The sequence below is a fragment of the Phocoena phocoena genome, chromosome 8 (assembly GCF_963924675.1).
Source record: "Phocoena phocoena chromosome 8, mPhoPho1.1, whole genome shotgun sequence".
Classification (NCBI taxonomy): Eukaryota; Metazoa; Chordata; class Mammalia; order Artiodactyla; family Phocoenidae; genus Phocoena; species Phocoena phocoena.
The window spans coordinates 97,478,378-97,506,320 of NC_089226.1; the positions used below are offsets into that span (position 1 = coordinate 97,478,378).

Sequence of the window (27,943 nt, forward strand, 5' to 3'; positions counted from 1 at the left end):
GGAAAAGTGATATGAGGGTAAATTTTCTTAGTGGATTACACAGGGCTGGTAAATTGCCTCCTCTAAATAAGACTGTGAGATTGATTACCTGCTGGAATCAGGAATTTGGGTTAAGGCTTCATATGCGTGGCTATTGTGACCTAAATCCAAATGATGTTTGAAAATGCATGTCCTTAAAGTAGCCTAAGTATCAAACATAGGGAAAAGAAGAACAATAGAAATTAAAACACCACATCCACGATAAACCTCAAGGGCAATAACTAGATTACAGTTAGTCCTTACCTGACTTTTCCAGTCATCACCTGCTTCAGTTATTGCTGATGTAGCCAACTGAATAACCAGTTCAGGCAACCCAACGACATCGAGCAGACGCAAAACCTAAGGGGAAACAGAAGAAGAAATTTCCATTAATATTAACGTGGTATAGTGCACTTCAAATTGGAATACGATTTAAAATCAATTAGAAAGATAAGTAGGTAAGAAAAAGATTAAATCAAAGGTGCCGACAACAAGATGGACAAGATTATTTGGTTAATATTTGAGATTTTCCTTTAGATTCTACTGTTAAATAAGACACCTGTTGTAAAACCCTTTATTGGTCTTTTCTGTGCACAGCTCTATCCTCAGTGTTTAGTACATAATAGGTTCTCAGTAAATGTTTGTTGAATGAGCAAATATAATTTCCCTACTAACTTTTCCTACTAACTGTTTAGGTCACAGATGAATTTAAAGCCTAGTAAATTAGCATCATAGCCTTATAGAAACACTAAAGAGAATACATTAATGTCTGACATAACCCATTTTAATACAACATAGGATAGTGCTCTTTAAACTTTTTTGATTGTCCACCCTATTGAGAATGTCTGAGTACACTCCCCAGACATTTACTTATACTATATACACACATTTCTAAAAAGTATGTATAACACTTTCAAAATAGAAATTTCTTGAAGATAAAGGTAGTTTAAAAATTATTATTTGTAGTTATTAGTACTTACTGATTATTTGCTTTTTTCTGCCTTATTAGCAGTATAAAAACACCTTTTTCTTCTGGATGCTTACAGTTTTTTGTTTTTTTTTTTAAGGTTATACTTCTTAATGAAGTATAACATAGTTAGAAACGTACACAAATCCTAAGTACATAGCTGGCTGAACGTTCACAAAGTAAACATACCCATGTTCCCAGCAGCCAAGTTAAGAATTATAATATACCAATACTCCAAAGCCCCCGCATAACTCCTTCCAGCCACTACTGAATTTTATTAGTTTTGTTTTTAATTTCATGGAAACAGGATCTATAGTATTCTTTTGTGTGTGTGTGCCTACTTTTTTTTTCTTTTTTTTTTTTTTTTCTTTTTAAAAAAAAATAAATTTATTTATTTATTTACTTTTGGCTGTGTTGGGTCTTTGTTGCTGCACGCGGGCTTTCTCTAGTTGCCGCGAGTGGGGGCTACTCTTCATTGTGGTGTGCAGGCTTCTCACTGTGGTGGCTTCTCTTGTTGCAGAGCAGGGGCTCTAGGGTGCGCGGGCTTCTGTAGTTGTGGTGCACGGGCTTAGTTGCTCCACGGCATGTGGGATCTTCCCAGACCAGGGCTTGAACCCGTGTCTCCTGCATTGGCAGGTGGATTCTTAACCACTGCGCCACCAGGGAAGCCCTGTCTGCCTGCTTTTGCTTAACATGTTTGTAAGACTGATCTATGTTATTTCATTCAGCAATTCATTTCATTGCTGTGTTGTAGTCCATTGAAAGAATATACCATAATCCATTGATCCATTCTGTTAATGGATAGTTGGATTGTTTCTAGTACATGAATTTATGACATGCTGCTTGGAACATACATACATATCTCTTTTAGTAAACATGTATATCTTTCCATATATATTTAGAATTGGAATTACTGGGTCAGAAGGCATGTCAAAGATTGGAGCCAGTAGGTAAAAAGTTTTCCAGAGTGGCTGTAACCAATTTATACTCCACCATAGGTGATCAGGATGCCTTGATTATTTGCATGGCTTCCTACTATCTTCAGTTGACATTTTAATTCAAGGTACACTTAGATTTTAAAGTGGCATTCTTGAAAAGTTCAATTGTTTCTGGCTGATTCTCAGACCTGATTATAGACCGTCACTGTTTTTACCTTGCAGTGCGGTTGATGAAGAGCCTATATGAAAAGTAGAAGTGCCGGGGTGGGGGTGTAAAAAAAAAAAAAGTAGAAGTGCCAGCCCTATCTTATCCTAATTTGTTCGTATGTACTTTGTTAATATATTCAATCTGGCTGCTTCACAGGAATTTTTTTTTTTTTTTTTTTTTTTGCCACACAATGCATGGGATGTGGGATCTTAGTTCCCCAACCAGGGATCGAACCCACACCCCCTGCATCGGCAGTGTGGAGTCTTAACCACTGGACCACCAGGGAAGTCCCTTCACATGAGTTTTTAAAAGCCAAGTCCATACTGTGAAGGTGATTTTCATTATTTTAAAATTTTATTTATTTATTTAATTGAAGTATAGTTGATTTACAATGTGTTAATTACTGCCGTACAGCAAAGTGATTCAGTTATACATATATACACATTCTTTTTTTTTTTCGGTGATTTTCATTAAAATTAAGCAATATAATGTGTAAATCAGCTTAACCAGGCAAACATACTGAAATCAAGTGGATGAGTGAGAGTGCCACTCTGCAACCCTGCCCCTCGCTGTGACTCACTCTTCCCTCAGATGCCTACCTCGAGACTAAGTGACAAATGACCACCTGGTGAAAGGACCAAATAAGGGCACTGGAGTCAATCCTGATATTAAACATCAGCATATCTTAATTTATTTGTTCTGTGAATGAGTCCACTGGAGCAGTGATTTTTTTATGTTTTTTTTTTCCAGTGATGAAAACTATGGAGTGTCTCCACAGAAAAAAATACAAAATGCTTTGCACGTATTTTCAGGGGATGTACTGATACCTCAAACCTATCTGGCCTCAGATTAAAAATCTTTACTTAAAATTCAAAATAATTTTCTCATTAGTAGAATGGCAGACAGTTATTAAGAGTTACAAATCTACTTCTGTATAAATTCATCTATCTCTTTAACAAGCAATGAACAAACTGTGAAGCCTGCTCCTGTCGCATTTACTTTTTGGTAGGAAATCCAGATAAACAAATAACGTAGAATCTAGGGGTGGAGTCAAGATGGTGGACGAGGAGGACGCGGAATTCGTGTCTCCTCACAACTAGGGCACCTACAGGAACCTGTTGGGGGGAACCATGGACACCTAAGGGGATGGCAGGAACCCCCAGCGACCAAGTAGGATATGTGAAGTGGGGGGGAGTGAGGGGGGAGAAGTGGAGGCGGGACAGGACTGGTGCCCCTGAGGGGCGGCTGGGGGAGGGGGAAGGATCCCACACCCGAAGGGGGAAATTGGGGGACCAGTGGGAGGGCAGAGGATCAAAAGGGAGAGTGGCCAGGTTTCCCTGCCCACTTGGGCCCCCGGGAGCCTGCTGAGATCTGGGCCTGATCCTCTGCCCACCGAGGCCCCCTCCAGCCGCGGGGTCCTGACGGAGTGGGAGGGAGGGAAGGGGGAGCAAAAATAAAGGCTGGAACTACGGGACTGCACCCCTGAGGGGCGGCTGGAGGAGGGGAGGAGTTCCTACACCCAGCAGAACCCACCCACGGTTAGGGGTCCAGAGGGGATGGGGGAGACCCTGGGGGAGACTGTGGGGGGGGGGCACAGAGGAATGGAAGGGAATGCAGCCAGCACTTTCCCTGTCCACTTAGGCACTGGAGAGCCTGTTGGGCTCTGGGGCCCAACACTCTGCCCAGGGAGCCTCCCTCCTAAAGCGCAGAGCCCAAGCCCCACCCCTACACCCCCACCCAGGGTCACACCTCTACACTTGGAGACCTCCTCTGAGACCCCCTCCAACATGCCAGGCCTAAACCCCACCAACACACCCACACCCAAGGCCTTACTCCAAACTCCTGAACCCCACATTCCAGAGGTCCTCCTTGGGAGGTGCTGCCACTCCCCTTCCACGCAAGTCCTAAGCAGAGGCCCCACCCTACAATTAAATGTCACCCTGGCTAGGCCTCACCCCCAAGGCCTTTTCCAGCTGTGTGGGTCCTAAGTCTATGCCCTGCCCCATGCTCAGATGTCACCCCCCACCCGCCTAGGTCCTGCCCCAGCCTAAACTCTGCCGCTGCCTAAGTTCCGTCCCCACCTAAACTCTGCCCCCATAGCCAAGGTTTTTTTTTTTTTTTTTCTTCTTTTTTGCTCTTTTAGATTGGGGTTCTGTTTTACCTTGTTGATTCATTTATATTTTTTTCTAATAAATCTTTTATTTTTCTACTTTTATTCTTTATATTTTGTTATTGTTCTGCTCCTTTTGGCTTGTTCCCCCCACCACCACCACCCTTTTTTCTGTTGTGGTTTTATTTTACCTTGTTGCAGTTGTTTCAATTATATTTTTATTTTTCCTAATATATTTTTTATCTTTCTAATTTTATTTTGTTTTTTATTCTTTGTTATTGTATTGCTCCTTTTTTTTTTTTGCCACACCACATGGCTTGTGGGATCTTGGTTCCCAGGCTGGAGGTCGGGCCCAAGCTCCTATAGTGGGAGCTCTGAGTCCAAACTGCTGGACTAACAGAGAACCTCAGACCCCAGGGAATATTAATCAGAGTGAGGCCTCCTGGAGGTCTCATCTCGGTACCAAGACTTGGCTCCTCCCAACTGCCTGCAAACTCCAGTGCTGGATGCCTCAGGCCAAACAACCAGTAAGACAGGAATACAGCCTCACCCATCAAAAAAAGAAAAAAAAAAAAAAGAAGTGAAAAAAAAAAAAAGTTACAGACAAAGGAACAAGGTAAAAACCTACAAGACCAAATAAATGAAGATGAAATAGGCAACCTACCTGAAAAAGAATTCAGAGTGATGATAGTAAAGATGATCCAAAATCTCAGAAACAGAATGGAGAAAATACAAGAAACATTCAACAAGGATCTAGAAGAACTAAAGAGCAAACAAACAGTGATGAACAACACAATAACTGAAATTAAAAATACTCTAGAAGGAATCAATAGCAGAATAACTAAGGCAGAAGAACAGATAAGAGAGCTGGAAGATAAAACGGTGGAAATAACTGCCAGGGAGCAGAAGAAAAAAGAATGAAAAGAACTAAGGACGGTCTCGGAGACCTCTGGGACAACCTTAAATGCACCAACATTCGAATTATAGGGGTCCCAGAAGAATAAGAGGAAAAGAAAGGGTCTGAGAAAATATTTGAAGAGATTATAGTTGAAAACTTCCCTAACATGGGAAAGGAAATAGTCAATCAAGTCCAGGAAGCACAGAGAATCCCATACAGGATAAACCCAAATAGAAACACTCCAAGATACATATTAATCAAACTATCAAAAATTAAATACAAAGAAAAATGTTAAAAGCAGCAGGGAAAAGCAACAAATAACATACAAGGGAATCCTCATAATATTAACAGCTGATCTTTCAGCAGAAATTCTGCAAGCCAGAAGGGAGTGGCAGGACATATTTAAACTGATGAAAGGGAAAAACCTGCAAGATTACTCTACCCAGCAAGGATCTCATTCAGATTCGATGGAGAAATCAAAAGCTTTACAGACAAGCAAAAGCTAACAGGATTCAGCACCACCAAACTAGCTCTACAACAAATGCTAACAGACCTTTTCTAAGAAGGAAACACAGGAGAAGAAAAAGACGCACAAAAACAAACCCAAATCAATTAAGAAAATGGTAATAGGAACATACATATCAATAATCACCTTGAATGTAAATGGATTAAATGGTCCAACCAAAAGACACAGACTGGCTGAATGGATATAAAAACAAGATACTTACATATGCTGTCTACAAGAGACCCACTTCAGACCTAGGGACACGTACAGACTGAAAGTGAAGGGATGGAAAAAGATATTCCATGCGAATGGAAATCAAAAGAAAGCTGGAGTAGCAATACTCACATCAGATAAAATAGACTTTAAAATAAAGACTGTTATAAGAGATAAGGAGGGACACTACATAATTATCAAGGGATTCATCCAAGAAGAAAACACAACAATTATAAATATTTATGCACCCAACATAGGAGCACCTCAGTACATAAGGCCATAAAAGGAGAAATCGATAGTAACACAAGAATAGTGGTGGACTTTAACACCCCACTTACACCAATAGAAAGATCATCCAAACAGAAAATAAATAAGGAAACACAAGCTTTAAATGACACAACAGACAAGATAGACTTAATTGCTATTTTTAGGACATTCCACCCGAAAGCAGAAGAATACACTTTCTTATCAAGTGCACACGGAACGTTCTCCAGAATAGATCACATTTTGGGTCACAAATCAAATCTTGGAAAATTTAAGAAAAATGAAATTGTATCAAGCATCTTTTCTGACCACAACGCTATGAGATTAGAAATCAATTACAGGAAAATAAACAGTAAAAAACACAAACACATGGAGGCTAAACAGTGCGCTGCTAAATAACCAAGAGATCACTGAAGAAATAAAATGAGAAATCAAAAAATATCTAGAAACAAATGAAAACGAAAACACAACAATCCAAAACCTATGGGACGCAGCAAAAGCAGTTCTAAGAGGGAAGTTCATAGCAATTCAAGGTCACCTCAGGAAACAAGAAAAATCTCAAATAAACATCTAAACTTACACCTAAAGCAACCAGAAAAAGAACAAAGGAAGCCCAAAATTAGTAGAAGGAAAGAAATCATAAAGATCAGAGCAGAAATAAAAACAAAGAAAACAATAGCAGAGATCAATAAAACTAAAAGCTGGTTCTTTGAGAAGATAAACAAAATTGATAAACCTTTAGCCAGACCATCAAGTAAAAACAGGAGAGGACGCAGATCAATAAAATTAGAAATGAAAAGGGAGAGGTTACAACTGATACCACAGAAATACAAAAGATGGTAAGAGACTACTACAACCAACTATAAGCCAATAAAATGGATAACCTGAAAGAAATGGACAAATTCTTGGAAGAGTAAAACCTTCCAAGATAGAACCAGAAAGAATTAGAAAATATAAACAGACCAATCACAGGTAGTGAAATTGAAACTGTAACTAAAAATCTTCCAACAAAGAGAAGTCCAGGACAGATGGCTTCATAGGTGAATTCTATCAAACATTTAGAGAAGAATTAACACCTATCCTTCTCAAACTCTTCCAAAAAATTGTGGAGGGAGGAAGACTCCCAAACTTGTTCTACGAGGCCACCATCACCCTGATACCAAAACCAGACAAAGATATCACAAAAAAAGAAAATTATAGACCAATATCACTGATGAACACAGATGCAAAAATCCTCAACAAAATACTAGCAAACAGAATCCAGCAACACATTAAAAGGATCATATACCATGATCAAGTGGGATTTTTCCCAGAGATGCAAGGATTCTTCAATATATGTAAAACAATCAATGTGATACACCACATTAACAAACTGAAGAACAAAAACCATATGATCATCTTAATAGATGCAGAAAAAGCTTTTAACAAAATCCAACACCCATTTATGATGAAAACTCTCCAGAAAGTGGGTGCAGAGGAACCTATCTCAACAGAATAAAAGCCATATACAACAAACCCACAGCAAACATCATTCTCAATGGTGAAAAACTGAAGGCATTTCCTCTAAGATCAGGAACAAGACAAGGACGTCCACTCTCGCCACTATTATTCAACATAGTATTAGACGTCCTAGCCATAGCAATCAGAGAGGAAAAAGAAATAAAAGGAATACAAATTGGAAAAGAAGAAGTAAAACTGTCAACGTTTGCAGATGACATGATACTATACATAGAACATCCTAAAGATGCCACCAGAAAACTACTAGAACTAATCAATGAATTTGGTAAGGTTGCAGGAAACAAAATTAATGCACAGAAATCTCTTGCATTCCTGTACACTAACAACATAAGATCAGAAAGAGAAATTAAGGAAACAATCCCATTTTACCATCACAACAAAAAGAATAAAATACCTAGGAATAAACATACCTAAGGAGGCAAAAGACCTGTACTCAGAAAACTATAAAACACTGATGAAAGAAATCAAAGATAACATAAACAGATGGAGAGACATACCATGCTCCTGGATTGGAAGAATCAATATTGTGAAAATGACTATACTACTCAAAGCAATCTACAGGTTCAATGCAATCCCTATCAAATTACCAATGGCATTTTTCACAGAACTAGAACAAGAAATCTTACAATTTGTAAGGAAACACAAAAGATCCTAAATAGCCAAAGCAATCTTTGAGAAAGAAAAACAGAGCTGGAGAAATCAGGCTCCCTGACTTCAGACTATACTACAAAGCTACAGTAATCAAGACAGTATGGTACTGACACAAATACAGAAATATCAATCAATGCAACAAGATAGAAAGTCCACACACATATGGTCACCTTATCTTTGATAAAGGAGGCAAGAATAGAAAATGGAGAAAAGACAGCCTCTTCAATAAGTGGTGCTGGGAAAAATGGACAGCTAATGTAAAAGAATGAAATTAGAACACTCCTGGACTTCCCTGGTGGCGCAGTGGTTAAGAATCTGCCTGCCAGTGCAGGGGACATGGGTTCAATTCCTGGTCTGGGAAGATCCCACGTGCCATGGAGCAACTAAGCCCATGCGCCACAACTACTGGGCCTGTGCTCTAGAGACCATGAGCCACAACTACTGAGCCTGTGTGCCACAGCTACTGAAGCCCGCGGTCTGCAACAGGAGAAGCCACCATAATGAGAAGCCCTCAAACCACAAGGAAGAGTAGCCTCCGCTCACCACAACTAGAGAAAGCCTGTGTGCAGCAACGAAGACCCAATGCAGCCAAAAACAACAACAACAACAAAAAAAGAACACTCCCTAACACCATACACAAAAATAAACTCAAAATGGATTAAAGACCTAAATGTAAGGTCAGATACTATAAAACTCTTAGAGGAAAACATAGGCAGAACACTCCATGATGTAAATCACAGCAAGATCCTTTTTGACCCACCTCCTACAGTAATGGAAATAAAAACAAAAATAAACGGGACCTAACGAAACTTAAAAGCTTCTGCACAGCAAAGGAAACCATAAACAAGACAAAAAGACAACCCTCAGAATGGGAGAAATTATTTGCAAACGAAGCAACTGACAAAGGATTAATCTCCAAGATATACAAGCAGCTCATGCAGGTCAATGTCAAAAAAACAAACAACCCAGTCCAAAAATGGGCGGAAGACCTAAATAGACATTTCTCCAAAGAAGACATACAGATGGCTAACAAACGCATGAAGAGATGCTCAACAACACTAATCATTAGAGAAATGCAAATCAAAACTACAATGAGGTATCACCTCACACCAGTCAGAATGGCCATCATCAAAACATCTACAAACAATAAATGCTAGAGAGGGTGTGGAGAAAAGGGAACCCTCCTACTGTTGGTGGGAATGTAAACTGATACAACCACTATAGAGAACAGTATGGAGGTTCCTTAAAAAACTGAAAATAGAACTACCATATGACCCAGCAGTCCCACTACTGGGCATATACCCTGAGAAAACCATAATTCAAAAAGAGACACATACCACAGTGTTCATTGCAGCACTGTTTACAATAGCCAGGATATGGAAACAACCTAAATGTCCATCAACAGATGACTGCATAAAGAAGACTGTGGCACATATATATAATGGAATATTACTCAGCCATAAAAAGGAACGAAATTGAGTTATTTGTAGTGAGGTGAATGGACGAAAAATCTGTCATACAGAGTGAACTAACTCAGAAAGAGAAAAACAAATACCATATGCTAATGCATATATATGGAATTTTAAAAAGCAGTACTGATGAACCTAGCGGCAGGGCAGAAATAAAGACGCAGATGTAGAGAACAGACTTGAGGGCACCGGTGGGGCGGGGGGAAGCTGGGATGAAGTCAGAGGGCAGCACTGACGTATATACACTACCAAATGTAAAATGGATGGCTAGTGGGAAGCTGCATAGCACAGGGAGATCAGCTCAGTGCTTTGTGACAACCTAGAGAGATGGGATAGGGAGGGTGGGAGGGAGGCTCAAGAGGGAGGGGATATGCGGATATATGTATACATACAGTTGATTCACTTTGTACAGCAGAAACTAACACAACATTGTAAAGCACTTATACTCCAATAAAGATGCGAAAAAAAATAACATAGAGTCTAAAATACAACATCAAGCATGGCTAAATGTCATAAAGAAAAATAAAGCGGGGCAAGGAGACTGCCCACAGTGCCTCACTCTGCACTAAGGGAGAGAAGGAGCAGGTGTGCAGGAGAGCACGTGCACGACAGTTACTCTGCTTCTTCGTAGGCAAGGCAGGGAGGAACTCTCAGGAGGTGACACAGGAGCAGAGACCTGTATGAAATGAGGGCATTAGAAACTTGACTACCTGGAGGAAGACCATTCCAGGATGAGGAACAGCAGGGAGAAAGGTCCTGAAGGGAACAGAGTATGTGCTTGGCTTTTATGAGACAGTAAGAAGGCCACTACTGTTATAGCTGAGTGAGTGACCACAGGAAAGAGTAGAAGGAAAAAAAGGTCAGGAGGGGTACCCAGGGCTAAATCACAAACTAAGGCTAAATACAGCATTACAAGTTAATTCTTTGAGATATCAGCAAGATGAATACTAAGTAACAAAGTTCTAATGATGACAGAGCTAACAAAATTATATCATGATGGGAATTTCATTTAAGTTAAAAACATTTATCAGGGACTTCCTTGGTGGCGCAGTGGTTAAGACTCCGTGCTCCCAATGCAGGGGGCCAGGGTTTGATCCCTGGTCAAGGAACTAGATCCCACATGCATGCCGCAACTAAGGAGCCCTCCTGCTGCAACTAAGACCCAGTGCAACCAAATAAAAAAAAATGAAAAAACAAAAAAACCATGTATCAAATTTAAAAATATGTTTCTCTAATTTCTCTAGGCAAATTCATTTTTCTCTTCATTTGGAGATTCAGGGACTGATTAAATTTTTATGTTATTTTTCTCCCCAAATACCAAACTAATATATTTCAGATACATTTTTTTAAACTGAAGTATAGTTAATTTACAATGTTGTGTTAGTTTCAAATGTACAGCGAAGTGATTCAGTTATACATATTTATCTATACGTATATATTCATATTCTTTCTCAGATTCTTTTCCATTATAGGTTATTATAAGATATTGAGTATAGTTCCTTGTGCTATACAGTAGGTCCTTGTTGTCTACCTATTTTATGTATAGTAGTGTGTATATGTTAATCCCAAACTCCTAATTTATCTGCCCCCCCGCCCTGTTACATTTTTACACAGAGTGGTGTAAGAAGGACCAAACCATGACAGAATATACCTTATCATAATACTGCAGCCTGGGGGTGGACACAATCTCCCCATCCTCTGAACGGATCAAGCGATCTAAGAATTCCTCTTTGCCCACTTCAGATGCTGCCTGGCAGAAACATTCCAGAGCCTGGAGAAATAGAAGAATACAAAATGACTTATGATAGACTGTTCCACTTCTAGGTGCTATAAGTCAAGGTTTCTTGTACCAACGAAAACCAAAAAAGAAATAAAATTATTTAAGACCATTGACTGCATTTGCAGTTTCTGTCATATCTAAATTCTCTCTGATGCAATATTTAATATTTTCTTTAATTTATCTAACTTTTTTTTTTTTCGGTATGCGGGCCCCTCACTATTGTGGCCTCTCCTGTTGCGGAGCACAGGCTCCGGATGCACAGGCTCAGCGGCCATGGCTCATGGGGCCAGCTGCTCCGCGGCATGTGGGATCTTCCCGGACCAGGGCACGAACCTGTGTCCCCTGCACTGGCAGGCAGACTCTCAACCACTGCGCCACCAGGGAAGCCCTAATTTATCTAACTTTTTAACTTAAATGCTGTTAATTAAAAAGTAAACTTTAATAAGAAAATTGATGGATAAATGTGATACACCAACTGTAGCAACATGTTAACAACTGTAGAATTTGAGTGGGGGGTATATGATTGTTTAATATGAAAGTCTTTGAACTTTTCTTTATGCTTGAAAAGCTCCATAACAGGATATCAAGAAAAAATTAGAAATGTAAACTATCATAATGGGAAGAAAACCAGCATTAAAAAAAAAGATATAGGACTTCCCAGGTGGTGCAGTGGTTAAGAATCCACCTGCCAATGCAGGGGACACGGGTTCGAGCCCTGGTCCGGGAAGATCCCACATGCCGCAGAGCAACTAAGCCCGTGCGCCACAACTACTGAGCCTGCGCTCTAGAGCCTGTGAGCCACAACTACTGAGCCTATGCGCTCAGAGCCCTTGCTCTGCAACAGGAGAAGCCACTGCAATGAGAAGCCTGTGCACTGCAACGAAGAGTAGCCCCCGCTCGTCACAACTAGAGAAAGCCCATGCACAGCAACGAAGACCCAATGCAGCCAAAAAAAAAAAAAAGATATAATAAAAACAGTGTAATTGAGAAATAAATTTTATTTGCAAAAACGCATCCCTAAAAATACCTGCACAGGGGCAGGAGGGTTTTAATGTTTTCTTCTTCATATTTTCCTGTGTCCTAAGTAATTTGCAAAGTATGTGAAGCTAAACGGTCCCCACAGGTATATTATGCCCCTTGTTGGCACTATTAGTTTTCTGTATCTTTATCTGGAGGATTCTGTGCCTCCCATTCCCTCACTTAGATGGAAACTAAGTGTTCTCCTTGCACTAAGGTTTGCTCGTCTTTCGAATGCAGTTTACCTTCTGTCCCTCTCCTGTAACCAGGTAACACCGTCCCAGCATAAATCGACAGGAACCAACATTGACTTGACACCAGGGATGTAGCAGTTGAATATAATCCTTAAAGGCATAAAAGATGCTTTCTGATTAGAGAATAAATATTCCTTAAGGAGATACTCATTTCCAAGTTCTTCACAGAGGGAGAGAAGATAGTGGTCAATCAACACAAAAGTTGTATTTCCAGAAATCATCTGGAGATTAAAACCGAATTCCATTAATCCATTCTTATACTAGGTTATTAGACACTTTAAGAAAGCAAACAGGACTGCAACAACACTAACACATGTAAACAAACATGCACTTTCCATCCTAGCAATTTTCCAACTTTTGGTATTTACTGGTTCAACTGACTGGATTCCAGTGAAGGATTTATATTAAGACAATGGTATGTTTTCTTACTATAAAGAGAACCCAATAAAGAGAACTAACAAAAAAATACTCTATAAAAAATTGTTAGGAATGATATTGCCAAGAGGGAAGTAAAGAAAATCTCTCTGGGGTATGTTTCAGTGTAAATGAGTGTACATTATTGTGGTTCTTACTATCAGCCCAATTAAAATGCAGGAAACATTTACAAAGAAAAAAGTCCCAGAAATCCCATTCTTTACAAGAATGATCGTCCTGAAATGTTCAATAGTACTCACCTGCAATTGTACATACTGACAATTTCCCATCAAACATTCTAGAAAGAGGCAACCAGGATTGCTAGGCCATCTAGTCATTGGTTAAGGAGATTATTTACTGATTTGGCAAGACTTAAATATATCAATATATGTTAGGCATCAAACTCCATGAAATGGCTTAATTTTTAAAAAGAAGGTAAAGAGGGGCTTCCCTGATGGTGCAGTGGTTAAGAATCCGCCTGCCAGTGCAGGGGACATGGGTTCGAGCCCTGGTCCGGGAAGATCCCACATATCACGGAGCAACTAAGCCCCTGCGCCACAACTACTGAGCCTGCGCTCTAGAGCCCGTGAGCCACAACTACTGAAGCCTGCACACCCTAGAGCCCGTGCTCCACAACAGGAGAAGCCACTGCGATGAGAAGCCCGCGCACCGCAATGAGAGAAAGCCCGTGTTCAGCAACAAAGACCCATCGCAGCCAAAAATCAAAAAATAAAATAATAAATAGATTATATATAAAAAAAGAGATCTAGGTATCAAATGTGTGTGCACCAATAAAATCTGGCTCAACTCCTGAGCACAAAAACAAATTAAAAGAAAATAAAAATTGGGATATCTGAAAATAAATATCATCTCTTGTTGGGGGGATAAGTACCCAACCTCATTAAAAATCTTCATTACACAGGCAGAATATTACTGAATCTTAGACTATTTGGATAAGAGAAACCATTCAACTGGCTTTTAAATGAAAGGATACAAAAGCTGCAATAAATAACTGGTAATTGCAGTAATCATCTCAGGCCAGTTCAACTCAGTCTGGCTTAGAGGTGCCTTTGGTTGAGAGAACAAATGAGATATAATGTGTTTTCTTGCAACTTCTTGGAAGAATAACTCCACAATTGTCTGAGGGCTAGATACTTAAAAATAAAAAGTTTTAACAGTCACCAACTTGTGATAGTAGCATCAATTTTCAATTAAGACAGTCTACTGATTCATTTTACGCCTGTAACAAAGAACATTTTTAATTTCAAAATATAAAATGCATCACTGGTGTAATCAATGCCAACATAAATAAAAGCATCTGTAAACTATGAAGTACTATATAAATGCGATAAAAAATCCACTTAACATTGTAGTCATTCCTTTTCTCTAGAAAGTGCTTCCAGTAAGTACAGTCCTAAGATTCTAAGTTTTATACCTAAACAATAGAAAATATTCTCCAGAATGGTTCTCAAGCGTGAGAGAGGGCTCCTTTTGAATATCTGCTGATGAAGACAAGATTACAAAAGCTATATGAACTTGGCAAATTAAAAAAAAGATTTTGTTGAATTAATCACTGGAGTGTCAATATACAATGGAAAAGCAGCAGTGCATATAAACACACGCAATACCCTTCATTTATGTCTGATCTAGGGTTACACCTGCACAAACCTCTTGTCACAACCAGAGGTCTCAGGACACAGCTTGCTTGTACCCTCTCAAGGTGAAAGCACAGCCTAACCGACCTTTCCAAAGCAAAGGTGGCAAAAGACCACTTTAATGAATATGCAATAAATGCCAAACTTGAAATCAAATGCATACACAGTCCAGTCCTTACCGAACTTATTTGCCATTAAAGCACCAGAGTCAGTTAGTTCCAGTACTGATAAATGTTGAAGATTAGACTCCCTGTGAGGAAAAGGAAAACAGAAAAACAACAGCTCAATAAATTCTCCTATGCTAAACATTACTTCAACAAGTTAGCCTATCAAGAACACTGTCAATTTTATTAACAAATTACACATGAAAGCTCCATTGAAAGCACAAGAAAATCTGGAAAATGAGCCATGGTTCAGATTGTTGCCCATCGTATCATTCAGTGATCCTTCAATGAGAAGCCAGAGCAGAAATTTCTTAAGACCTCCATGCCATGAAAATCTTTCCCTTGCCAGCAAAAACAAAATGGCTTATCTAATTGAAATGTGAGTCTTGTAGGTACATATTGAATTTTCTTTCTTCTTTTGGCTATAAAGAACCTCAGCCTACCCTTAATAACTAGCACATTTTTATGTGTGGTCTAACTTTCCCCATGACCTCATCTTATTATTTTGCCTTCAACAGGATTTGTCTTTGCATTATACATACACATATATAATAATAAATATATATTTATTATTTTCATTCTTAGAAGTTGCCTTTAACTTTTATAAAAGGGAGTACCTGAAAGCTCTGAATTTTAAAGGCATATCACTGCTATAGCATAATATTAAATTTTTTTCTTTCAGACAATGGAAAAAATAATTAAGCTCACAATTTATTTTTAAAATAATCAGAACAATGAAACTCACAGTGTGTCAACTGGAACATCAGTTGCCAAGCACTGACTTCCCCATTTAATGAGGTAATAAGATAAGAGTAGGGGAGCTGTTCGATGTAGTAGGTCTTGCTGAGCTTGAAAGAGCTGACCAGCTCCCAAAATCACCTATACATGGTGGGTGGGTGGGTGAGACAGTAAATAGCAATTAGTAATGATAACTCTTAGGTTCAGGTGGAGGTAAAATAATACAGTTACAAAGGGCATACATAAAAGCAACACATACACATACATAAAAGCAACACACCTATTACATTTTGGGGTAGCAGGCGGCAAAAATATCTACCCATTTAACAGTACAAAATAATAAAAAACAGCTCACCATGTCATGGGAGCTGATGGTGTAAAAGAAAACAACAACAAACAGCTTAACTTGCACTAAATCTGTAGGTTCAGGAGTCAAGAAGAGTAACATGGAAATCTAAGTCCTTTCTTAAGCTTCTGGTCTTGGGTAAAAATAGGTATGACCATTAGAGGAAAATTTTACAAGAATACCAAAAGCTTTAAAAATGTGCATAACTTTGGGACTTCTCTGGTGGTCCAGTGGTTAAGACTCCGCGCTTCCACTGTGGGGTGCACAGGTTCATCGTTCCCTGGTCAGGGAGCTAAGATCCATATGCCACGCGGCGTGGCCGAAAAGAAAAACGCCGAAAAGAAAAAAACATGTGTGTTAACTTATGACCAATCAATTCTAGTTCTTAGAATTCATCCTGGAGATATAGTCAAAGGGGTGCAGAAAGTTCTATCTATAAGGGGAAAACTGGCAACAACCTGGATGGCCACAGGATTGGTTGAATAAATTAAAATTACAGTAGGTAACTATTAAAAATAATGTTGTATAAAAATACTTAGTAACATGTGAATATGCTGGTGAGATTTGTAAAGTGTAAGAATAAAAACAACCAGATTCTGAAAAATAATATATAACATATACTAATTTTCTAATAAAAATTTAAAACTATTTGCAGAGAAAAAAAATGGGTGTATAACAAAATGTAAATAGCGGGACTTCCCTGGTCCAGTGGGTAAGACTCCACGCTTCCAATGCAGGGAGCCTGGCTTTGATCCCTGGTTGGGGAACTAGATCCCGCAGGCATGCTGCAACTAAGAGTCTGCATGCCTCAACTATGACCCGGCGCAGCAAAATAAATAAATAAATGAATATTAAAAAAAAAATGTAATAGTGGTTATCACTGGGTAGAAGATTACAGATGAATTCCCTGGTGGCCCAGTGGTTAGAACTCAGGCTTTCACTGTCAGAGTCTGGGTTCAATCCCTGGTTGGGGAACTAAGATCCTGCAAGCCATGCGGCAAACAAACAAAAAAACAAACAAAAATACCCCCCAAAACCTGAAGAAATGGAAGAATCTACAAAGATTAAAAAGAACTTGGTTAGTAAGGGCTGCCCTAAGTGACAGACTCTCAGGAAAGGTTCCTGTTTCTCCTTGGTGTCCTAAACAAATCATCTTCCTAAATGTTTTTTCCTTATTTTTACCTGAAATTCTGCCATTAGCAACATATTTGAGTTAATAAATTCTGATTTAAAAAGTATAAATATCCCTGGGAGCCCCAAAGGCCTTTCAGCTATTTATACATTAACATGAATTAGACTGCTTCCTTGTCAGGTTCAGATGAGTGAGATAAATGGGACTTCTGATGGTGGGCAGAAAGGTAATTTTTGAACATAAAACATTCAGTAGGTGGGGAGAAGAGGGCAGTTGTATGGCAACAAGGGTCTGGTGGCCTAAGGAGAATAAAATGGAAAAGGATGCAGAGAATGGAGTTAGGAGGACCCCCAAAACAAACTCTATAATCTTAAAACTGCTTAGGGTAAATCCTGTACTGCAGAAATAGAGAAGTTCTTTTTCTTCTTCTTCCTCTCTCCTCCACACTAAATGGTGCCCTGCTATCACATCCAAAGTTGTACTAATAATACTACATTTTGGGAGAGCCACCCTAGGAAATTATCCCACCATTATATACACAAATTATCCCACCATTATATACACAAAGGTTAAGAGTAAAACAACCTGCTTCATATACGTTCTTAATCTGTAATTTTAGGTTATCATGTTTACTCATTCTTAATTCAACCTGTATTTATAGAGTACCTACTAAGGGCCAAGCATGGGGGATAGAGCAGTGAACAAAGACCGAAGTCTCCGTGCTCTCAGAGCTGACATTCTGCTATGTGCCTGTAGGTCAAGAAGAGGTTTCAGATGTTACAAGCTTTCCCTCAAGTAGTACTTACTGCATCTCCTAGCCTCGTTAGTAGCTGCTGTAAGATCAAGAGGTCTCGGCAGATGAGGAAGCGAGTACTGGCAATTTTACACACACTTCTGCACACAATACGCCCCGCTGTGCTACTACCATAGACCTGGGAAAGATTCATTCGAATATTCAAAGGCTGAGCTGTAATTAAAAAACAAAACAAAACAGTTAAATGTATCACTGTTTTCTCTAAATCAGAGAGGTACATTTGTTGTTCTGTCATTTACCTGGATCGAATCCCTTTTCCATTTCCACTTCTGTTTCATAATCCATTTCCCGTATAAGAAGTCCAATGGCATGGGTTGGGTTCCTAATCTCTTGCAGTTTACTACAAATATCCTCCATCACACTGTCTCTATAAGGAAATTAGAAAACTCCTATTACTACCGAGAATATATGAGATAGACTCTATATGCTGTATAAGCTAAATGCTCTATGAAACAGGAAAACCAGCCATATAATAAAGGAGTAGAGATAATCACTCTGGTGTACAAGATACTTTTACTCCATGTAGAAATTTTTCCCTCATTTTTTTTTTGGAAATGACAGACAAAATGAATGTGAGAAAAATACTTTTACATTTTAGAATTTATAGCTCAGTTAATAGCCAGACCATAATTCATGAGTCTGTTTCCAAACCTGAATTCATGTATTAGATTTTCTGTTTAAAAGCTGAAATATCTACTGAGAATCATGGCAACTCACTTTAACTTTAAACCTCTACTTTGTACACACTTGAGTGTACATTAAAAACCTGATTTGGGGGGCTTCCCTAGTGGCGCAGTGGTTCAGAGTCCGCCTGCCAATGCAGGGGACACGGTTCGTGCCCCAGTCTGGGAAGATCCCACATGCCGCGGAGCGGCTAGGCCCGTGAGCCATGGCCACTGAGCCTGCGCGTCTGGAGCCTGTGCTCCGCAACGGGAGAGGCCACAACAGTGAGAGGCCCGCGTACCACAAAACAAAAAACAAACCAAAAAAAACACCTGATTTTGGCACTGAGAATTGCTAAATTTCCATTAGGAAATGGACTTTACCCTAAATTCTCCTTACACATCAATAGCGATCAAATCTTCCAGAATCTGTTCTGCAGCCTTTTCTGGAGACTGTAGGTTGTAACAACTCATTTCCATCATTACTGACATATCCATAGTTACTGACTCTCCAATCAGCCGAAGGCATTTTATGAGACATACGACATCCCGAGCAACATCCACATCTATAAGTAAGAGAAAGTTGACATTCATGTCTCAAGCCAATGAAGAGCGGCTAGCTAATATTATATTAAATTAAAATATTAATAATTAAATGCCAGGTATCTATCTGAGGTCTTAATGTTTAGCCCTCTTCAGTTTCTCCTAAAATATCTACAGTGTGGTAAACTGGCCAGGAAAGACCACAGTGGAAATCAATGTTTTCTGCATTCATTTGAAAGAAAGCATAGGGTTCATGGCGGAAAGGGCTTAAATACGGACATGACAATTACTATTACCATCAGATATGATTGTCTCATCCTCTGTCAAAAGATTCTCATCAGGTAGGAGATATAAATGATCCACAAAGGAGGAAGGCACAAGGAAAGACAGGTACCCCTGGAAATACAAATCTTCCAGTTACACTTTTTTTTCAGTGAATGTTTAAAAAGATAAAAAATATTTGAGACCTGAATCTTATCATGAGCTAACCCCAGACAAATCCAAATTAAGGGACACTCTACCAAACAACAGGCGTAGTCTTCAAAAAAATGTCATTGTCATGAAAGACAAAGAAAGGCTAACAACAGCTGGAGATTAAGCTAAAGAAACCTGACAACTAAATAAATGCAAGATCTTGGATTGGATCCTAGATCAAGAATAAAAATTGTAAGCACAACTGGTAAAATCTGAATATAAACTGTATAATATTATATCAATATCAAACTGCCTGATCTTTAAATTGTGCTGTGGTAATAAAAGAGTACCCTTGTGCTTAAGATACATGCTAAAATGTGTAAGGATTAAGGGGAATGAAGTTTATAACTAACTCTCAAGTGGCTCAGGAAGAAAAAGACATATCTATAGAAAGAAAAAAGCAATGGAAGTTAAGGAACAGTGAATCTGGTTGAAGAGTATACAGAAGTTCTCTGTATTACTCTTGTAACTTTCAAATTAGAAATCACTTCAATACAAAACAAGATGCAAAAAAGTATAAATAATGCAGAAGAATATTTAAACAAAAATGAACTATAATTTTAGGACCCCCGTCCAACAAAAAACCCACCAAAATCCTAAAAGCTAACTACAATATACAATAGACACTACATTCTGAAAGACCCACTGAACAGTCTAAAGGAGTTCTTCTGTTATGTTTCTGCTCTTACTTTTTTCAGCAGGCACACCATGTTTGTGTGTGGATTCACATGTAGGGCAAGAGGATGAGAAAGGGCTTCTTGATACTGAAGACAGCAGGCATAGAACTTGCACCAAAATTCCTGTTGTAAATTTCGGAACTCTTCCTGGGAAAATTCATACTCTGTTACACTTCCTTGGAGCTGGCAACGGAAAAAAAAAAAACTCTTGATACCATTTGGGATCTTTCTCCCCCCAAAACATAATTGTTTAATATCATTTTACTCAGCTATAGGCAAATGAATATCCCTTATGCATTACATGCCATAGACTAATTAAAAAGTTTAGACATTTATAGTTCTTACTAACAAGGTCCAAGGAACAATTTGAACAATTTCTCAGTACCAATCTTTTCCATAGGGAAATGAAAGAAATTATCATTCTTTCTTTACCCAAACCTCACCTCACTTTCAACAGCTAAAGTAACTTCTTTCTTTAGTTCATTCCAGGAGAGATCTAAATTCCTGTCAGTTCCTCGACAGAAAATCTAAAAATAAAACAGACACAAAGAGACACTTTAGAGTATCACATAATACTAAAAACTGAATGAAAAATACTCCAGGTCAGAAGATACTGAGGTAATATACTATACAATAGAGACTGGACATGCCTGAAACACACATTTACTCTTAACATTGCACAAATAATTTCTTTTTATAAACTGATTGATTGATTGGCTGCGTTGGGTCCTTGTTGTTGCCCGTGGGCTTTCTCTGGTTGTGGTGAGCGGGGCTACTCTTTTTTGGGGTGCTCGGGCTTCTCATTGTGGTAGCTTCTCCTGTTGTGGAGCATGGGCTCTAGGCACATGGGCTTCAGTAGTGTGGTTTGCGGGCTCTAGAGCACAGGCTCAGTAGTTGTGGCACACGGGCTTAGTTGCTCCGCAGCATGTGGGGTCTTCCCGGACCAGGGCTTGAACCCGTGTCCCCTGCATTGGCAGGCGGATTCTTACCCACTGCGCCACCAGGGAAGTCGTATGCAAATAACTTCTAATTGTGAAATCACAGCAACTTGGAAATAGTTTCTATAGTCCAGAATAAACTATAGAAGCTCATGAATCTGTAAGAATTATAATTGGGTACATCTGGATCATTACAAAAAGCAAAAGGAAACATAATGGCTATTGCTTAGCTGGAGGAAGATATAAGATGATGCCAAACATATACATCCTGACTGGCACAAAGGTGAGCTAGAGTAGTGGTGGGGTAGGTCACTCTAATGGGAATAATTCTCCTAAGGCAAAGCTTGTGAGCAATGCCTTACTGATTATTCAGTATCTCCGTGTGCAAGAGATACCATGAGAAATCATACATGTGATTACTGTTAATAAGAAGGGCTGATGAGATGAAAGAAATAATACCTTAGAAGAAAGTGACCATGTCATCTTGGAGTTTTATTAGAGAGAAAACAGAAAACATAGAATAGCCAGATATTTAAGAATGTACCTAGAAGAAAAGTCAAGGATCTGGAAACCAGATCACCTGAAAGAAAGTTAAGGAACTGGGTATATTTTTACCCTGCAGAAAGATAACATGGAAGGATTCTTAAAATATTTGAAGGGTTGCTTTATAGAAGAGACATGTTCTATGAAGTTCCCAAAGAAATATGCTACCTAAATGATGGGGGGTTAAATTTGATCCAATACTGGGATGAACTTTTTTTGGGGCCGTACTGCACGGCTTGTGGGATCTTAGTTCCCCGACCAGGGACTGAACTTGGGCCCGGGCAGTGAAAGCACCGAGTCCTAACCACAGGACTGCCAGGGAATTCCCAGGGTTGAACTTTTAAGTGGCACAGTTTTGAACAGTAAGTCACAAAAGAGCTGGTGAGAGACTTGTCACTGGAGGCAGACACAACTAGAAGCTGAATAGTTGTCTGTCAGAGAAGCCTCAGAAGGTATTTCTGCTTTGTGTGGGAGGTCAGATCAGGAGATCCTAAGTAACTTTTCAATTCTATAAGTGATTATTCTATTTTAAATTCATGAAGCTAAGTAGCAATTTAAGGAAGCCTAAGTGACTTTAAAGTAAAGAATTCTTTTGGAAAAGGTTAAACATCTCTTAAACCATGTAACTTTGAAGCTTAGATTATTTTCTTGAACCTGAACCAAGTCAGACCTTCTCTGTACTAACAAAGCCATCAAACCTACCCAAGAAAACTCCTTTCAAGCATAGAGAGTATACGCAGTGTAGTATGGTATATCTTTTTACAATAGTGTAGGTACAAGTTTCTCTTTTTACTACTGGCATGCTTCACTAGTCATTGGGAAAGTGCCCTTAATCCTATCTCCCCGCCTGGACTCTTGCCATTTTTATGGAAAGAACATTTAAAAAAATTACAGTAGCATTTACAAACACATGTATATACAACTGCAAAACTATGTGGTATTAGTATATGCAAAACAACAAAATTAACAGTAATCATTAATTATATAATATTAGTAATAAAATAAGAGAGTCTTAAATGAACACTAAATATTTTCTCACTGACCTGTAAAGCTTTACATAAAGCTGCATTAACGAATCGCCCTGGTGTAAAAAGACTCTGCAAATACATCTCCTGTTAGAACATTGAAACAAGAATTAGTATCATTCTAAAAAAGATAAAATTTGGAAAAATCTGAATGAACAATTCAACACATTAAAACCAAAGGCTGCATTCCTATTACATGAATGTGGAAATTCTGCCCTTCAGCATTTGAGCAGTAACAAGTGGCAGAGCAGTCATATATTTTCACACTGTGAAGCCTGCAGTGTCTGTGAGTCAACTAGATGCACTACACTGAGAATGCTGTGTTCCTCATGGTGCACTTCAATGGGTTCCACTGGAAAACACAGCTTGTCAAATGCCAATCTTAAATGCAAGAGTTGTATCTAGTTTATTAGTGACAAACGCTGGTTAAGAGAATAATTAAACTAAGGTGGTTTCTACACCATCCACAAAAGAACTCATTTTATGGTTTACATATAAAAGAAAAGGAATTGATAATGATAGGTATTATATGTAAAAAACAAACAAAAAAAACTGCAGTAAGCTCTCACAAGTGGGGAAATGAAGTAGAGAGAACAAAATGGAAAGTCTCATACTGCCTATGGTCTCATTTTGACCAAATTTTATAAACCAGATTTGGCAATAAGTAGCAAACCTGGCTGACCTTCATTCAAGTTTCCTTCCTTCTACTGAGGTTCTAGGAGATATTTATAAAATGACCAAAATGGAGAAAAACAAGAATTTTAATAATTAGCATGTGATTTTGGCTTTTAGACAAAAGTTAAGTGCCAATAAACTCTTGGGATTAAAAATTTTGCAATATTCAATTTCAGATATTCAAAATGGGCTTTCCAATCCTACAAAGGGTCATTGTTTCAGACCCAGAGCCCATGATCTTTATCTCATTTTAATATTAATGCATCAACTGAAAGTTCTTCTTCCATTTATCTTGAGGACGTCCTTGAAAAACAGGGAAATTGGCCTGTTTTGCTACTGCATTACCTTTTTGTTTGTTTGTTTGTTTTTTTGTGGTATGCGGGGCTCTCACTGTTGTGGCTTCTCCCGTTGCGGAGCACAGGCTCCGGACGCGCAGGCTCAGCGGCCATGGCTCACGGGCCCAGCTGCTCCGCGGCATGTGGGATCTTCCCGCACCAGGGCACGAACCCGTGTCCCCTGCATCGGCAGGCGGACTCTCAACCGCTGCGCCACCAGGGAAGCCCTGCATTACCTTTTAAAGTTATGTTCGTCATAGCTTATACCTCTTATGTCCAGTTTTTATGCATATATTCACATGGTTAGTATAGTGGACACCTACTGTCTGTGCCTGCCTAGAATCCATTTCCCCTTCTTTTACTAACAAATCCCTTACCTTTCTCTGAAGAACCATTCCTCCCATACCCATACCCAACTGACTTCACCCTCCACAATAGCAAGGCCCATGCTGGACATGTTTCTCATGCCAAGCCAGAATATTCTATGCCTTCTGATCAGAGTGACTATGCCAGGAATTAGCACGTGACTAAAGCCAGGCCAGTGTCAACTCCAGGGCCTGGAACAGAAGTGCTCTTTCCCCTGGGGTTGCTAAGTTCACAGAAGGCAAGCTTGCTCAGAAAGCCTGCCGGACAATAAACCCAACAAGGAGGAAAGCAGAATTGAGACAAAGGAGAGATCAAGCCCTGAAGGCATTGTTTCAGCCATGGCTGAAACCAGGTAACTCTGAACTTCCCAGCAGCACAAGCCAATACATTCAGCTTAAGTCAGTTTGAGGTGGGTTTCTTTCATCTGCAGCTGAAAGAGTTCTACTAATACAACTGGTTCTTCTCAAACTAATGATCAGGGTAAATCATCTCCTTACAAAAGACTTTAGCATTGCTTACTCTGGGGTCTTGATCATCTCTGATAATGATTTCTTCCTCTGGCAGAGGCTGCATAAAAACTGGATTCCACTGACCTGTAACATTACTACAGAGAGAAAAAGCCCATCAGTCTACATAAAGATGATGAATAAAATTGAAGCTTATGTTGTTGGCAGTATTTGGGCAGGGAGGGTCCCATCACTGAACCTCTGCAACTACTGCTTGATCAATTCTATTAAAAAAGTTTCCAAAAAAAAGAAACATCTTCATAGCAGAGTCTGGACTATAGAAGTGCTCTTACTTGTTCTAATAGGCACCTTCCTGAAATTAAAACTCTAAACACAAATCTACAAACAGCCAACTTTCCTTCTGCATTTACCATATGCGGCACATCATACTAGGTGCAATTCTAGATACTATTCATGTATACCTTACGATAACTCTTTGAAGGATACACTGCCCTCATTTTTAAGATGTCAAAAGTGAGGTCTAAAAAAAAAAAGTGAGGTCTAGGGTATCTCACAGCTAGTAAGTTGTACAACCAGGATTCAAACTCTCACCTGACCGCAGATTCTTTGCTTGAACGCCATCTATAAGTACTCTCAATCCTCTGAGGTGTGGTTCAGGGTCAATCTGGGGGCAACCACTCCTAGAATCCTATTCTAGAATATAGGGTCATGAGAGACCCACTTAAGCTCAGTTAGTTTACAGCTGACTCTTGAACGACATGGGGGGTTACAGGTGTCAACCCTCTGTGCAGTCAAAACTCCATGTATAACTTATTCAAGCAACTGCAGATCAAACAGTACTGCAGTATTTACTACTGAAAACAATCCGTGTATTAAGCGGACCCCCCACAGTTCAAATCCATGTTGTTTGAGGGTCAACTGCAGTTCCAGAGACGTCAAACTATGTTCTAGGGAATCCTCCACAGGTATTTCAGGGACTACACAGTGTTTGATTCAAAATTTGTTTTTAAATGTATTTTGTAACTATTGAAAATGTTAAAATGAATATCATGTACATTAAAAATATCAGATATTCCAAATATATCTTAGTTATCAACATGTTAAATTGTGTTATAATTTTATATTCATAAAATACTGGTTTGTTATATATTGGAGTTCATTATCTTTTTTTGTGTGTGTGGTATGCGGGCCTCTAACTGTTGTGGCCTCTCCCGTTGCGGAGCACAGGCTCCGTACGCACAGGCTCAGCGGCCATGGTTCACGGGCCCAGCCGCTCCGCGGCATGTGGGATCTTCCCAGACTGGGGCACAAACCCGTGTCCCCTGCATCGGCAGGCGGACTCTCAACCACTGAGCCACCAGGGAAGCCCTGGAGTTCATTATCTTTTGAAAAAAAAAAGGGATTCCTGCTTTAAAAAAAAGTTTGAGAGGCACTGTATTTGTCCAATCTACTTCTCATCTCATGAGGAAACTGAGACCCCAAAGGGGCTGCAGTGTCTTTTGGAAGTTGTGGGTATCAGAAATAGTCTTTGCACAGAAACAAAGAAAATGCAGATTAGAAGCATTTGGGGCCTTTCTCGCTCCCTGGCCATCTTGGCAGCTGCTCTTGGTTGGGGGTGTCCTGCACCTCAGGCAGGAAGATGGTGCCCGCAAGGAAGACAGAAAAGTCACTGGAGTCGATCAACTCTAGGCTCCAACTTGTTATGAAAAGTGGAAAGTATGTGCTCGGGTACAAGAAACTTAGAAAATGATCAGACAAGGCAAAGTGAAACTGGTCATTCTTGCCAACAACTGCCCAGCCTTGGGGAAATCTGAAATAGAGTATTATGCCATGTATCCATCACTACAGTGGCAATAATACTGAACTGGGCACAATGTATGGAAAATACTACAGAGTATGCACACTGGCTATCACTGATCCAGGTGATTCTGATATCATTAGAAGCATGCCAGAACAGACTGCTGAAAAGTAAATCATGCATAACTTTTCTTTAATAAAACCAGCCAGAGCTTGTTTTAAATAAAAAAAGAAGTATTCTGGTTATGTGCTATCTCTCCCCAAAAAGATGGTATTTTCTTCACCTCATTCCAACTCTAAGAATACTTATTTTGTCCTAAAATCATAAGGTAGGAAATAACACACAATAAAAAAGAAGGTATGTCAGAAAATAGGCAAACCCGGGTCTGAATCCTTTAAATGCGAACATTTGACTTTTGTTCTACATAAAAAGCTCTCCTTCTTTTCTAAGTATGAATTTGCTTGGGGTAAGGTAGGATGACAGAGGTGAGGGACCCGTACTGTTCAAAGTTGATATATTTCACAACTGTTTGGTTCTCAGCATCATGCCACAAGACCCAGATATCCGTAGAGGTTAAGGCAAAGTCAATCAGTGTCTCCTAGAAGGAAATGTAGGGGGGAAACAAATAAACAAAAACTCTTGTTAAAACAAGAAAGAAAAGGTACTAAGTTATGGTGACTTAAACTTGTATTAGTAGGAGAGGTAAAAGCATGAAAACAAAAGACAGTACCACGTGAACTTGGTAAAATCCAAATGAAATTTTTTTGCATGAAGTTTCATTAAATATTCCATTTTAAGATTTCAATCCCATTACAACATAGTCAAGTTAGCCAATGTTTCTTTCCTGTACTTCTCTGATATGCAAAGGATGACTCAACCTACCTGAGAAGTGAATAGTGAGGAAATGTGATCTATGCTGTAGCGGTTATTCTCAACGCTTACCAACTGGAAAATGCAGAACTGTTAAAACACAAGTTGATAATTCAGTACTTGAAACAACCAACATGCTATGCTTCTATGCAAGACTTACCAGCATTCGGAAGCTAATTTTTTTTAAAAGTATGGTAAAATACATGTAGACTTTACCATCTTAACTATTTTTAAGTGTACAGATTAGTAGTATTAAGTATATTCACATTGTTGTGCAACTGAACTCCAAAACTGTTTTTCATTTTTTCAGAACAGAAACCCTGTACTCATTAAATAACTCCCCATTCCCCCTCCCCACAGCCCCTGGCAACCAGCATTCTACTATGACCTTGACTGCTACATAATGGAATCCTAACAGCATTTGTCTTTTTGGGACTGTATTTTTACTTAGCATAACATCCTCAAGTATCATCCATGTTGCAGCACGTGTCAGAATT

The 27,943-nt window shown here is 39.2% G+C and overlaps 1 protein-coding gene and 1 pseudogene across 1 annotated transcript in view; one reads left to right on the forward strand and one right to left on the reverse strand.

Moving 5' to 3' along the window:
• Positions 1-27,943, reverse strand: part of NUP160 (nucleoporin 160) — a 51,552-nt gene that overhangs the window by 12,231 nt on the left and 11,378 nt on the right. Inside the window, exons 8-25 of the mRNA XM_065882027.1 lie at positions 27,459-27,536; positions 27,077-27,174; positions 24,831-24,915; positions 22,954-23,022; positions 20,873-20,956; positions 20,442-20,612; positions 19,575-19,674; positions 19,136-19,301; positions 18,313-18,440; positions 18,066-18,226; positions 15,789-15,922; positions 15,059-15,129; positions 14,219-14,378; positions 13,485-13,554; positions 12,802-12,900; positions 11,411-11,530; positions 283-378; positions 89-183 (exon numbers count right to left, since the gene is read on the reverse strand). Coding sequence (XP_065738099.1) covers positions 89-183; positions 283-378; positions 11,411-11,530; positions 12,802-12,900; positions 13,485-13,554; positions 14,219-14,378; positions 15,059-15,129; positions 15,789-15,922; positions 18,066-18,226; positions 18,313-18,440; positions 19,136-19,301; positions 19,575-19,674; positions 20,442-20,612; positions 20,873-20,956; positions 22,954-23,022; positions 24,831-24,915; positions 27,077-27,174; positions 27,459-27,536 — 1,985 coding nt within the window. The remainder of the gene's footprint in view (positions 1-88; positions 184-282; positions 379-11,410; positions 11,531-12,801; positions 12,901-13,484; positions 13,555-14,218; positions 14,379-15,058; positions 15,130-15,788; positions 15,923-18,065; positions 18,227-18,312; positions 18,441-19,135; positions 19,302-19,574; positions 19,675-20,441; positions 20,613-20,872; positions 20,957-22,953; positions 23,023-24,830; positions 24,916-27,076; positions 27,175-27,458; positions 27,537-27,943) is intronic.
• Positions 26,418-26,750, forward strand: LOC136127409 (large ribosomal subunit protein eL30 pseudogene; annotated as a pseudogene).